The sequence below is a fragment of the Quercus lobata genome, chromosome 9, assembly GCF_001633185.2.
Source record: "Quercus lobata isolate SW786 chromosome 9, ValleyOak3.0 Primary Assembly, whole genome shotgun sequence".
Lineage (NCBI taxonomy): Eukaryota > Viridiplantae > Streptophyta > Magnoliopsida > Fagales > Fagaceae > Quercus > Quercus lobata.
In genome coordinates, this window is record NC_044912.1 from 54,555,370 (window position 1) to 54,570,655 (window position 15,286).

General features: G+C 39.8%; 1 protein-coding gene across 3 annotated transcripts; it reads right to left on the reverse strand.

Moving 5' to 3' along the window:
- Nucleotides 1–711: 711 nt before the first annotated feature.
- LOC115959054 (cyclin-dependent kinase inhibitor 5-like) lies at nt 712–3,250 on the reverse strand. Of its 3 annotated transcripts, none has more exons than XM_031077352.1 (3): nt 2,823–3,250; nt 1,255–1,437; nt 712–1,153 (listed from the first exon to the last, which is right to left on the reverse strand). In XM_031077352.1, the coding sequence occupies exons 1-3, from the start codon at nt 3,152–3,154 to the stop codon at nt 1,084–1,086; spliced, it is 585 nt and encodes a 194-aa protein (XP_030933212.1). In that variant the 5' UTR covers nt 3,155–3,250; the 3' UTR covers nt 712–1,083. The 3 variants fall into 3 exon arrangements, with proteins under 3 accessions (XP_030933212.1, XP_030933211.1, XP_030933210.1); XM_031077351.1 differs by having other exon boundaries at nt 1,255–1,440; XM_031077350.1 differs by having other exon boundaries at nt 1,255–1,446.
- Between the last annotated feature and the right edge of the window lie 12,036 nt (nt 3,251–15,286).

Sequence of the window (15,286 nt, forward strand, 5' to 3'; positions counted from 1 at the left end):
AAAGGTACCATTAAGATATTAGATATGTTTCAAATTTTGCAGGAACATCTTCACATTGATTGGCTTCACAATAGACATGCTCAATTTGAATATTAGGGATAGTTCTCTCAATAGGCTATGATTTTAATGGTAGTCTATGTGAAAATAACGTTGGACCAATTAAAAGTTTTGTGAAAAAAGTAGTTAAATTGGTTATGTCTGAAGTATTGTTGGATATAAAAGAGAGATTTTACACCCAGAGTTTCATAGCTTTTCACACCATCTGTGTTTTTTTTTGTTAGGGTGAACCTAATCAAACACTACCTCAAATGTCATGTAGGTAAGATGTGAAAAAGATTTTGTGTGTCCGTAGAGGAACTGGATAAAAATGTTCAAACATCACTAGTGAAGGATGTTGTTATTATGTTAGAGCTTCATGCAAAATGGATTTGAAAAAAGAAAAAAGAAAAAAGAAAGAAAAGTTGTTGAACTGATTAAACCAACGATGGTCAACCTAACCAGCTAGTCCAATTGGGTCCCCTGATAGCTGATAGCAATGACTGCCACCACCTTGACCACTCACAACAAGTTGAAGCATCCAATGAAGAAAACAATCTCACATATGATTTAATTAGAACATCAACATCAAGACTTAAATTAGAGACGCAGGTAATATATCAGTTCACAGAAGGCATTATCAAAAAATTCATGGTACAAAACATAGAATAAAACAAACACAAATAAAGAGAAGAGTTGATTTATTTCCAAAGAGACACAGTTGATTGTTCATCCTCACCTAAATATAGACAAAACTGAAATATTAAGAAAATACTGGAAATGAAAATCTAGTTAATTAGACATACTGCTTAAAAATTACACTTGATGAATCTATCCAAAACCGATAACTACCCTACCCAATCTCCTCTCCAATGATTCCTCCTCTTGAAGGAGGGATTTTTGGTTTTCTAAGTTGGTTAGTGTGTAATTCATAAGCTCTGGTTATGTTACCGATAACTAAAATCGTATGTCTTAGTGCTAGTTACTTTACATGCACTTCCCTGCACTTGCAATGCTCCACCATAAATCCAATTAAACGAACTCGGCTTAGGGAATTATCTGCACCCATTCGTACCGTCCTGGGAGGGGCAAATCACTCACAAAATCAAAGTTGTACCTGCAAAAATCATAAATACAATTAAAAAGAGAGTTATTATCGCAGTTCTATATGAAAGAACAACTAGAAGTGCACTGCTGATAAATAAGAGTCAATTTTACTTGTCAATAAATATTCTCTGATGTTCCTGCTCGGCACGGGCAAAGAACTCTTCCATCTCCTGTGTTGTTGGGATGTTCCTAACTCTTCGGTTAGTTTCAGTAGAAGTTCGACTGGTCGTTGAACCCGGGGTGATTCCTATAGAATCCGCGTCCCTTATCAGACTACAGGGCGTGCTCTCCCTGCTGCTACTCCTATATGCAAAACACCAATATATGATATATATCACAATACAACATTGCATGCATAACTGTATTAAATTTTGAATACAAAACCTAATAAGGAATAATTTTTAGAGTTAAGAGATCTACAAACTTTTTTTGTCACGAAATACAGGCCCCCCCCACCCCCCACAAAACAGAGTATCCCAGATACGCGTTTTGGTCAGAAACTAGGCCCCATGAATAGGATTATTTATTGCTAACACAAAAGACGCAGAAAAATTACTGCTGACAGTATTGCAAGTATTACATTCATTACCCCTTTCTAGTATCATTGAAGCAGCACTGAGCTCCTCTAGAAAGACCAAAAGGTGAACTGAATTTGCATATCCAATTTCAAGGAAGGGCCATATTTACATTGATATTAAAAAAAAAATATATATATATATAGGCCCTAAAGTTCAATGACAACGACTTACAATTTTTTTTATGTCAATTTCTTGTTGACCTTTTAAGTTAAGTAAAGCAGTAAGCGCAAAAATTGCAATTATTAAATCCTGCTATGCTATGAGATACCCAAGTTGCAGATACATTAACTGCATTAAAGGCCCTCTCAGAAAGTCACCATCTTTTCATGAAATAATTTATATCACGGATTTTGCAAACATTGATAGATCAGATGAACAGTGAAAACATCAGAAGCAAAGGCAGACCCATCCAAAGAAAATAGTTTTTTTTTTTTTTTTAAGGACAACATGCCAAAGAGAAATCATGAAAAAAACAAAAAGATTGTGATTGGACACGACATAATTTACACCCAGGAGTACATTAAGTTATGAAATCCACCCAAAAAATTAAAAGATAATAACAAATAAAAAAAGACCAGACATAATTTGAAAGAAAAAGGCCCTCCCTGAGTCCACCAAAGTTGTGGAGAAATGTACCTCCTTTATTATTATTATTTTTTTCTTTTTCTATTTTTTAAGTTGCATAAGCAGAACAGGAAAAAAAAAATCCAAGATTTTAATAATTCCAATTTTCAAGCTAGCTAGGATTTTTTAACCCAAAAAAAAAAAAAAAAATTTACAGTAAAAAGCCCAATTTTTCTTGTATATTTCCTCGTTAAAAAATAAAAACTAAGGACAAAGTAAGAAAGGAGGGTTTTTTATTTTTTTAAAGCACAAAGAGGTATTTAGTACAAAAGTGAAGAAAAAGCTGAAGCCAAAGATTTATTAAAAAGATGATCTTACTAATACTTACAGAACAGAAGAGAAAAAGGACACCAACCAACCAACCAACCGAGCATTCAAATTGAAAATCACATTTGCATGCATATGCATTGAAAAATAAAAATGATTAAAAAGAAAAGAAAAGAAAAGAAAAAGGGCATGTTGTATTAGAGAATGAACCTTTCTCTGGGACTGGCATCGAAGTCCAAATAATTATCTCCAAAGGAAGAAGAATCAAAAAGGGTGGAATTGGAAATGGAAATGGTGTGGGGTTTTGGTTTTGTTGAAGAAGGAGTAGTAGTAGTAGTAAGGAGTAAAGGAGGTGGTTTGTGGAGGCGGCGGCTGCGGAGCTGAAGGTAGGAGAGAGAAGAGGAGTCAGACTTAGATTTAGGTTTGGGTTTCTGGGCTGCTAGTAAACTTTTGGCTCTCCTTCTTGTACATATACCAATGGAGGACACCTCCATCACCACCGCCACCTCACCTTCCTTCGATTTCTTCATATACTTTCCCATTTTCTCTCCCAATGGAGAAAATTAAATAAACAGAGTTAGGTTTGGGACACGAGATAGAGAAGGCCGGAAGGAAGGGGTCTTTTTAGGTAACATTTAACAGCAGCAGCACTTTATTAATATTCTCCTCATATTCTTCTTGGTGGGCCCTTCCTTCCTTCCTTCCTTCTTTCTTCAGTTTCTTCATTTTTTTTTTTTTTATTATTTTTTTTTTATTAAAGGGTCTTGTTAATATGGAATAAATTATTGTTAAATCGTGTGATGCACGGATTTATATTATATTTGAACAATACACTTGGGTTGTTCGAAAAAATAAAGCACTACAAAAAAATAAATTGTAAGAATGAAATAATGAAGGAAAAAGAGGTGTATTGTAAAAGATATAGGACCTTTGTGGGCTCTCCCAACGTGAATAGTATTTTGTTTCTCGTTGAAAATCTTGAGAATATACTGTGTGAGAGCAAAAAAAAGAAATAATAAAGAAAAAAGAGATGTATTTTAAAAGACAGGATAAAGTTCTCCAACTAATTTTGTTGTTAAACACCCCGTGTCTACATAGCACATATAAATCCATGTCTAGACATTTTTAATGCAAAATTTTCTTCACTTTTGCTTACTTACCATGAGGTGGTTAGCATTTAAAAAAAAAAAAAAAAAAGGCATTCCACAACAAAGAAATACACCGTATGTAATGAAATGGCATTAAAAAAAAAAAGTGTATTACAACAGTCATCGGATAAAGTTCTATTTTGGTTGTTATGGTATTTGTTTCAAAATAAGATTCAAAACAACTTCTTCCTCAACTCCTTTTTCAATGTCCTGATTTGATCTTCCAACCCAAACATATTATGGTCATATGAATCCAATGACTTCTAACCACATTTTACCATTTTTTTTTTTTTTTGAGATTATTCATTAAACTGGAAAATCATAAACAACAAGGCTAAAAAAACTTTAGCAGAACAGACTCCATCTAATCTAATAAAGGAAAAAAAAAGCCTGTTAAGGGCAAATTTTTCACAAGACATGGAATTTATTTCATTGGCAACTTGCACCCATCAACAAATTATGGATTTTGGAAAAACCTCTTTTAAAGCCCGAAAGAGCCATATTAACAACATGACGTCGAAGCCCATGGTCCAAAACCCCTGAATAGCTCTTGCAGAAGCTACAGTACGTCCAGCAGCAGCTGCAGTACGTCCAGTAGCAACTTAGGTAGTTGACACATGTCCTAAAATGACATCACTTGCCCATTAATAGTCAATCCCAGCAACTACCTGCTATACCTAAAGAAGTAAGAATCCATAAAAGAAATCCAACCATTTTAAGCTAAGATCCTTAGCCTCCAGCTGCAATACCAGAAATAGGAATGTCCCATAAAGGTTATCTTACCATTTTTAGCCAAACCATGAATTTAATGCTAAATATTTTCCTCCAACAGACATTATCCAGCAGTGTCAGCTGCTGCAGCAGCTACTGCTGTAAAGCTGACAGCTGTGACTAACAGCTGTAACAGCAGCTTCAACAGTCTCAAAATTTCTTCATTTGGCTAAAAACTAAAAACCCACTAATGAAACCACTTACTTTGTCAAAGACTTTTCCTTATTTGCTAAATTTCCCTTCAACTAATTCTAATCTAGTTACATACTTGGCTCTATATAAAAAGGACTAAGCCACACACTAAGACACATCTATCCATCTCTCTCTCACCCCCTTATTCTGAAACTTCATTCATTTTGCTGCCATATACACATTTTCATACTTCTCCATCTTTCTTACAAAATCTCTCTTCTTAGATAACAACACAACACACATATTACAACACACCATTATCCATTACCCATCTTTCCCACACTCTATTATTCTAAAATATCATCATTCTGCTGCTCAAAAACACATCTCCATCTCTTTCTCTATTTCTCTTACAATACCTCTCTTCTTAGAAAGCAACATAACCAATGTCATAACATAAAAAACAACTCCAGCAATAACTATAAGCTCATGTATTTGCTATATTTAACCTTCATATTATCTATCTCATACTTCTATATATTTTACAAACACATTCCTCACAAACTATCCATACATACTTCTCACATATATTCCTCATCTATCTTACAAACACCATATCTCACAAAACATATATATTTCTTACCATCTCCATACATCTTAAAAGATACCAAACATTCTTCCAAGAACATATTACAGAAGCCCTTTCTCATGGAAGGCATATGAACATTAAAGACTAAAAATCCTTCTCTTAGAAGGTACAATGATCTCATATTAAAGTCATTCTCATGAAAGACATAAATTTCTAATACTAAACGCACTTCTTATGAAAGGCGATAACACTTATATTTGGCTAAAAACTAAAAGAGTATTACATGGAGAAAATAATTTAAATGCATGATAAAGAGGATAAACTTAACCAACCTATGCATGCGGCTGGACATGTTCTCTCCCCCTCTAGTTGCACCCATTTTTTCCCTTCAATCATGAAGTCACCATGAAATGACTTATAATATCATATTGTACCACTGGACTCATTTTATCATACTGCTGAAATGTTATAAGTCCACTGTTGTTATACGGCTGGACCTACAAACTATGAAGATAAGTCATTATATTTTTATCTCCAAAATTTTACTATTGAGTGTATTTTAATTTAGGCGTAAATGCACTTTTAGTCTCTACATTTTGTATCTTTTCCATTTTGGTCCCTACATTTTCATTTCACCACTTTTAGTCCCTAAATCAATTAACGCGTTCCATTCTGGTCTTTATCGTTACTCATTTAATAGAAATTGCTAATGTGGCAAACAGAGTGCACTGTTGACACATTAAATGCTAATATGGCCAATAAAATAATATTAAAAAATGTCACGTTAGCATAAAATAATGATTAAAAAAGACACATAAGCATCCACATCAACTTTTGATTTTGAAAATTAATTTATCTATTTTAACAAAAAAAAAAATGAAAAAAAAAATTAGAACCTAAAATACATGAATTTAGATTTGCCATCTTCTTCATCAAAAAGACAGAAGAGCACAAACCCAAAAAAAACCATACAAACCCAGAAAATTAAACATAAGAACACAAGAAAATCAAACCCAGAAAAATCATAAATGAATATTGTACAAACAAAATCAATCCATTTATGTATATATACATAAACCAAATTATCCAAAACAAAATCAATCCACATATACCAACATAAACCCAGCTCAACCATACCAACATAAAGCAAAATTAAAATTAAAATAAGAACACAAACTCAGATTTTCTAGGATTTTCTTACCCTTCTTATCAACCAAACACAAACACAAACTAATCTCCAACAAGAACACCAAAACATCTCAAACCTAGAAATCGACGATCAATAAACCCACCCCATGACCCACTCCAACAACAAACTCACCCTTACCTAAAGTAATGCAAGCAAAGAAAGTAAGGGGCTAATGGAAGACCCATCAGCCCCAAGGATGAGGTATAAAGTAATTGGGCCAGGGAAGCCCAAGAGAGTTAGTAAAGGCCCATGGGAAAGTAGGATTGGAAAAGGGCCGAGGAAGCCCAAGAAAAGCAAATGGGCCAAGGATGCCCAAGAGGGAAATGGGACATAGGAGCTCATAAACAATGTAAGAAAAGGCCCAGTAAACACACTGAGTCACTGGGAGGAAGATAAACAGCAGGCCCAAAGAGACCCAGCAGAATTGAGTTAAACAACATTATAGCGGGAATAGCAGAGTGGTATGGCGGGAAATGCTAGCAAGGCCACGGAATGAAATATAGAGTAGGCCGAGGGAAGGAAGGCCCATGGTTTGACAAGGCCCAACCCCCAAAAGAAGCAAGTCATAAAGAATGGCAGATCGGAAAACAACCCACACCATAAGAAGCCAAAAGTACACAGCAGAACATACAGACCAATCTCCAGAACATGGCAAATACATGAGCAGCAAGTGAAGAAGGTGAAGCACGCGCAAGACCTAGACACCACCAGCCTGTACCCAGCCAATGTAGGAAGTGGTGGGTCATGGGTCAGAGGTAAGAGAGGTTATGGTTTGGTGGTGGGGAGAGGGAAAAACCTATTATGGGGTTCTTGCTCAGGCTCTTTTGGGGGAAATGTCTGACTGAGATGACATGCCAACCAAAAGAAGTAAGGATGAGTTGGAACTACTAGGTGCATGCCATGAGGGATAGAGAGAGAGAGCACACACACTGTAACGGGTAGAAAAGCCACAGCAAGCAAACAAATAAAATAGCCTTCTTTGTCTGGCAGAGGAGAGCGGCACAGCCAACACAGGTAAGTGGTGGTGGTTGAACAACTAACGACCAGTAAGTGGTCGGCAAGGACACCCACATCAAACAAAGGCAGTTAAGGGCTAAAATAGTAAATACTAGTCACGACAGGCTCTATATAAATGACTCCTTGCTATGCACTGAGGGGGAGGAGAAAAATCACAGTAATAGGAATTTCTAGGAAAAATGATAACCAAAAGTAAGCATTGGGAAGAAAAGAAAGTAAAACGAAAGAAAAGAAAAGTAAGAAGTAACAAGAGGAAAAGAAAAATAGGGAGTTTAGAAGGGCAGGCATGCACCAATAGGTTGATCCCCTTTCTCCCCCAATAGCCTTACTCTCTATAAAAGGCAAAAGATCTGTATTTGGGCATAGACCATTTAGGCCTGTTCTCTCAAAACAATTAATTTCTTCTCTAAGATTACTCGTGTTGAGGGAACGGTCGTCCCTTTCTTGGTTTCAATCCCGTGTATTACTTGGCATGGCAGACTAACACTTTGATTATGCTAACTCTGTTTATCCTTCACTTAGCTTATTCTGTGTATGGAGAGGTTTTTGTTGCTCACTTTTATTTATTGTAGCTAAAAGTAGTGACTATACTTTCTAGTGTTATCCGTATTATATTTGTCTGTCATAACTTTTTTATAACGGCTCTACTTGCCATGTGCATGTAACCAAAGCCTGGCAGACGTAGTGTAGTTTGTGCACAAGCCACACCAAGGTGGGTTCCAGTTGGACCGATCCCAACTCCCTTATCCAGAAAACTCGGGCCTAGTGCAATAGGAAACAGCCCTCCTGCCAGAGCACCTAAGGAAAGATTCTATGCACGAAGACCTCCATATCCACTAAGGGTACTCAGTAAACCATACCCCGAGAGATATGACCCACGGGCCTTTGCACAGTACGATGGCAGGAAAGGAAGTGTCGTGGAGCACGTGAGCAAGTTTATTGATACTCTTGGCCCTTACGCCGCAAATGAAGACTTATGTCTTCGAGAGTTTTCCAAATTACTATGTGATTGGGCATACACCTAGTACATCGGCCTAAAGCCAGGATCAATCCCAACCTGGGATGACATGGTTAACGTATTTTGTACTAAATACTTCCACGAGGAGGAAACGGTGACACTTGCAACCCTGGAAGCAACCAAGCAAAGAAATGGTGAGGATTTGATGGAATACATCAAAAGGTTCAGGGACATAGCACTTGACTGCTATGACCATTGTGAAGAAAGAACCTTGGTAGAAATGTGTATGACGAACATGATCCTAGAGTACAGAGCTGTTCTGCAAAATTTAGAAATCTCCCAGTTTGCACAGCTACTGCAAAAGGCTAGGAAGACGACCCAGTCCTATTTGACAAAAGAAAAGCCCTATAGGTTGTGGTGGTGTCCACCAGAGAGCGGAGAAGGAAAACCGAGGGGAGGGTATATGATACTCCCTCATCCATACCGTGTACCCTGAAGGAGCTGGATGTGTTGCTAGACAAGTGGATAGCAGACGGAATCTTTAAGCCCAACTAAGTTTCTAGAGAACCCATAGAGGAAGAGAGAAGAGACCCACCCATGAATTCAGTTTCGGAGTCAACACTCTCTTCTTCATCAAAGTCAGAAACCCTCTTCTTTTTAGTAGGCTTGTAGTCAGGATCCTCAAGATCGTCCTCAAACCCCTCAGAGGATAAGTCTGCATCAGGCCCAAGTGTAGCAGAGTTAGGAATGGAAGAAGGGGTAACCACCAAAGAAGAACCATCCTTCATAGCCTGAGATAGAGCTACGAAGGGGTCACTGGTGGAGATAACAAGGGGTGTGGTAGGAGAAGCAACCTCAGTCTGAGCAGCAGCAGGAGGAATGACCTCTTCCTAGGGAGTAAGTGTCTCGATTGGAATAGGAGTGGCCTTACTAACCCTCTCAGTATGAGTACCCTCACCTATGGGTACCGGCCTAGTGGAAGGGATAGGAGCCTCAACAGGAACTCCCTATGGAGCGGTTGGAGTGGCAGGAGTTGGGGTCCCAAACACAATATCAGCACCATCAAAGAAGCCTTCCATAGGTGCGCCTATGGAGGCAAAAATTTCCTCAGCTATGGGGTGATATACAAAGAGAGGCTCAGGCTCATCCTAAAAAAAAAAAAAAAATGAAGAACAAAGGAGCCCGTAACTGGATGAGACAACCAAAGGCATGTGGTAGAGGAAACACATGCAAAGAAAAAAGAAAAGAAGGGAAGGAAAGTGATGTACCTCAAACTCAGGCTCGTCAAGCAATATGGGACGGGTGACAAATGTACCCTCCTTATACTTAGACTGTGAAGGAAAAGAGAACAAAAGATAAGGTTAAAAAGAGAAGTCAGCAAGCGTGTCAGGGTTAGCCATAGGAAAGTCAAAAAAAAAAAAAAAAAAAAAAAATATATATATATATATATAAAGACAAAGCAGAATTAGAATAACATACTCTCTGCTCAGTGGCGAACGCAAGGTAAGGGGATGTCTTTCTCTTACTGCCTCGAGTCCTGCTGGATGGGGGAGCATCTGTAATTGGCCACGGGGTAGCAAGCTTGGACTTGCTTGCAGACTTAAGCTTGGCAGGACCCTTTTTACCAGATGCAGAAATGTTCGTCACTTTCACTTTCTTCTCCCAACTCAGAGGATAATCACCAGCATGCAAATGCCACTCCCTATCCTCCTCAACCCACTCAAAGATGGCAGATCGATTATACTTCCTGGCATTTGCTAATACAGACTTAGAAGGCAGGAGCAATCGATTAGCCGAAACGACCATACTGAGCCCATCAGAAGGAATAAGGGAGAAACCATGACTACCCATCAATTCTTGCTCAAACGAAGTCATCATAGCTTGCCAGTAGTCATGCATAGCGGGAGTGCAAGTACCCTCTCTCAATAAGCTTGGAACGATAACTGCAGTAAAACGCTAGCTCCAGAATTCAAAAGCAATGTGCCACAGGAATGGTCAGACGGAAGTAGGAGATTCCACGAGAAAATAAAGATCATCAGGAATGTCTTGATCTAGCCTAAACTGTCTTCTCACCCGGTTGGCAAGATAATGCACGAACCTGAGGCCCTCGACAACCAAATAAGGCAACCACCCAGCATTGGTGGCTGCCAAGTAAGTGATCCCGGTCTCCTTGAAATCAGTCAAGGGGGTGGTGGTCCCGGTAGTGTCAACAAATAGACCCATAACAGAGTCTACACATGTGTAACCCGCACCCAAGTTCCTATAAGCTCTCCAAGAAAACCCAATTCTTTTATCAAAAGACTCAACAACAGAATAATCAATTGGCTTCAAACCAGACCAACAGAAAGCCAACGGAAAGTCAGACTCAAATCTACTGCAAAAATCGGTAATTACTCTCGGGCATGATTGATATTTCTCTTTAGCAAAACGAATAGGCCTACACTTCGCCAAGTGCCGGGCACAACGCTCAAACAACAACTGCTATAGGATAGTACTGTGAACAGAAGTAGTGACTATGTGACAAGAGCCTGCCTGACTCTCATTGCTTTGCATAATGTCCAACTGAACATACAAATGCCCCAAGAACATAGGAGCCAATGGCAGACTCACCCCGGTAGATATCTTAATAGCTAAACGAAAATATAAAGGTTTCACAGCATAATGGGGATGGGAGCCAAAAATAAACTTACAAAGCCAGAAGGTGATAAAGGTCGAGCGATGAGCAGCATCAGAGATCTTAGCAGGAGAACTAACCCAATATGACAACTTGGCATTCCCACTTATCCTTTTCTTCAACTTGGCCTCCACAGCCTCTTCCTCCGGGGAAAACTCTAAAGCACCAGGATCAACATCACCAAGGATGGGTAAAAGCAACTGATTTGCTACGTTTTCCAAAGTCACCATAACCTTGCCACAGGAGAAAAAGAAAGTGTGAGTGGTGGTACACCATCGGCGGACCAAATGGCGAAGCTTGAAGAGGTCCCTATAGCTAGATAGACAACGGGATGAAATAATGGCCTTCAATACACTGGCCTGCTGTAGCAACCCCATGAAACCCGTGTCGAATAACTCCCTATCCACCCATTCCCTCCAACCCAAGGTGGTGCCCCACCCCAACTCGAAGTGAATAGGCATGGGGAGTGAAGTGCCTTGGCAAATGACAAGATTGGGGATCGAGGAGGCCAACGGAGCCCAAGAAACATTCGTGTTTCGCCGGCAAAGAGCAAGCCACACACGGCCCAACGGCGGCAGCGTATAATCACTAGGAACCTTGGGGAAATAGGGATGGATATCATACCAAGGGTCAACAAGAGGAACGCACTTACTATCTGGGGCACTTGGCGCTTCTTCCTCGTTGGAATGGTCCGATTCGAAATAAATGACTTCTTCACCTACATCGCGTACGGTGGGAGAATCGGAGACAATCTCTTTTCCCTTACGGTGGGAAGAGCTTTGACCTTTCGCCGACGTCATGACACAGCAGTTGATCGGAGTAACCAAATGAAGGTGTTGGAGAAGGAAAATACGATGAAGAAAGGGAAACGGAGGAAGTGTTTGTGTTGGAAAGGGAGAAGATGTTTGTGTCTAGAGTGTGAAGGGACTTTCCCTTAAATACCAACGACATTAATACCGACATGAAAGGATGCGATGGGTCAGCCATCATATAAGGGATGAAATTAATGAAACGGCCGCTGCGTCTCAGAATAACTGCTAAACTGAGAAATTCGAAGAGACAACACTGTTCATGGCAAAAAAAAGAAATATATGTATAAACTGGGGTCCACTGTTCAAAAAAAGCTCGCGAAGAAAAAGAAGAAGCAAAGACAGAAAGGGTAAGGAAGTCTTTTATTCACATATGAACCGTAAGAACGCTTCATATGTTCAAGGGGCTACCTGCGAGATCCAGTCTCGAGTCCCTGATTCTTTGCAAAATCTTGAGCATTTCTTCACACTCTCTCACACACTACCCTTACATGATTCCCACCTAAATACAGGGTTACTGATTGCTAAAATACAAGCAAATTTGGCACGAAATAAAGCCAACAAGATGGTTGATAAAATTCAACCTTATAGGTCCGGCTTGTGCGCAAACTATGCCTCGTTCGCCAAGAGCGCACTTACAGCAGGCAGAGCTATTTTAGATGAGTTGCAGCAGACAGATTTGATAATAATAAGACAAAATAAATTACTTTGACTTCTTAATTAAAGTGAATAGATAATCCCTAATCAAGAAAAGATAATCACAGTTTAATAACAATTACTTTTATAAAGAAAAGTAAGGGAAATAAGTGGGTAGTATATGGGTTAATCAAAAGAAGAAAGAAATCAGATCAAATTTGATCCATAAGACCAAAACCAGAGAGGGAAGAACGTCTCTTCTCAACGTGAATAATCTCTCAGGGAAATCCTGCCGTGGAAATTAATCATTTTGAGGGAAACGAACTTGAATAGCTAGTGTACAAGAGAATTCTTTGTTTCTAGTAGAAAGCAAGACTTTGAGAGGGAGAGAGAGAATCAACCTATTGGTGCATGCTTGTCGCTTTAACTCTCTAACTTTTTTTTTTCCTTCTCTTCTAATATTCCCCTTTCTTATCACTTTTCCTTTCTTCTCTTTTTCTCAATACTTGTTTTCTATTCCCCATTTTTTTTAAGTTCCTATATCGTGGTGCTAGTGTCGTCCCCTATACACGGTAAAGGCCAATTTTATAATGCCTCCCGTGACCGAGTTTTACTATTTTATCCCTTAACCACTTTTGTCGGGTCTGGGTGTACTTACTAACCACCACTGGTCCATCTGTGTGCCACTCCCCATCCCCAGACAAAAGAAAACTATTTTATTTGTTTGTTTGCCGTGGCACCCTTCCCTACTATGGTGTGGGTGCCTTCTCTCTCCCCATCCCTCATGGCATGCACTTAGTGATTCCAACTCAACTTTGCTTCTTTTGGGTGGTATGTCATCCTAACAGGACACTTCCCCCAAAAGAGCCCGACCAGGAACCTCAGAATAGGTTTTTCCCCTTTCCCCACTGCCAAACCATGCCCTCTTACCTCTAACCCATTACCTCACTGTGTCCTGTATTGACTGAGTATAGGCTGGTAAGGTCTGGGCCTTGCACGTGCCTCTCTTCCATGTATATCCAAAACCTGCCTGCTGCTCATGCGTCTGCCGTGGTTGGCCTACACGGTCTGCCATCCGTTTTTGACCATTTTTTTATTCCCCTTTCTTTTATGGCTTGCCTCATTTAGGGGCTAAGCCTTGCTTGATGGTGGGCTTTGCCTTTCTTTAGCCCACCCTTTTTTCTGCTACCATCTCCTGTCATGCCACTTTATCATTCCCGCTGCGAAGTTTTTTGCCTCAATCCTGCTAGACCTCTTTGAGTTTGCCGTTTATTCTTCTCCCAATGGTCCAGTACATCCATTGGTTCTTTTATTACATCACTAGCAGGCTCCTATATCCCATCTATTTTCTCTTGGGCGTCCCTGGCCCATTTGCTTTCCTTGGGCTTCGTTGGCCTTTTTCTTAACTTTGCATTTCCATGGGTTTTTACTGAGTTCTTTGGGCTTCCCCGGCCCAATTACATCATTCCTCATCCTTGGGGCTTATGAGCTTGCCATTAACCCCTGACTTTCTTTACTTTCATTACTTTGGGCCTACCGTGGCTCATTCTCACTTTTCCACATCATATACTGCCCATGGTTTGCTTTTTTCTCTCTTTCCAGGCCCCTTTCAGCCCATTTACCCCTTCAGGCCCACTTGTTTATCTCATGGGCTTGTTATCTATTATTCCTGCCACTTGGGCTTAATGGGTTTTCTATCTATTTTACCAACTCTTTTCTGTCTGCGTTGCTGGGCTTCTCCTTTCTACTTAGACTTCCAAAATTGCCATCAACATTTAGCCCCCTGAACATATGAAGCGTTCATGCGGTTCATATGTGAATAAAAGACTTCCCTACCATTTCTGTCTTTCCATCTGCTTTTCCTTCGTGGGCTTTCTGAATAGTGGTCCCTACCTTACACATACATATATATTCATATATATATATATATATATATATATATATATATATATATATATATATTTCTGCCGTGAATAGTGTTGTCTCTTCGAATTTCCAAGTTTAGCAGTTATTTTGAAATACAGCCGCTGTTTCATTAATTTCATCCCATTTTTTATGGCTGACCCGTCGCCTCCTTTCATGCTGACATTAATGACCTGGGTATTTAAAAGGGAATCCCTTTGTAATCCAAACACAAACTCCTTCTTCCTTTCCAAAACTCTCTCTCCATTTTCCCTTTCTTCACCACTTCTTCTTCCTCAAACATCCCCATCCGTTTTTTTCGATCAAATTCCTGTACCATGACATCAGTGAAAAGGCAAAGCTCTTCCCACCATAAAGGAAAAAAGGTTATCTCTGATCCTCCCGCCGCACGTGATGTAGGCGAGGAGGCCATGTACTTCGAGTCGGACCATTCCGACGAGGAAGAAGCGCAGCATGCCCTAGAAAATAAGAGCGTTCCTCTTATTATGCACCGCCATCGTTGGGCCGTGTGTGGCTCGCTCTTTATCGGTGAAATACATACGTTTCTTAGGCCCCGTTGGCCTCCTCGATCCTCGATCTTGTCATTCGCCAGGGCGCTTCACTCCCTGTGCCTATTCATTTCGAGTTTGGATCGGGTACCGCCTTGGGTTGGAGGGAGTGGGTGGATAATGAGTTATCCAACACTGGCTTCATAGGGTTGTTACAGTGGGCCGGTGTTTTGAAGGCCATCATTTCATCCCGCTGCTTATCCAACTTTCGGGACCTCTTCAACCTCCGTCACTTGGTCCGCCAATGGTGTACCACCACCTATACCTTCTTCTTCTCCTG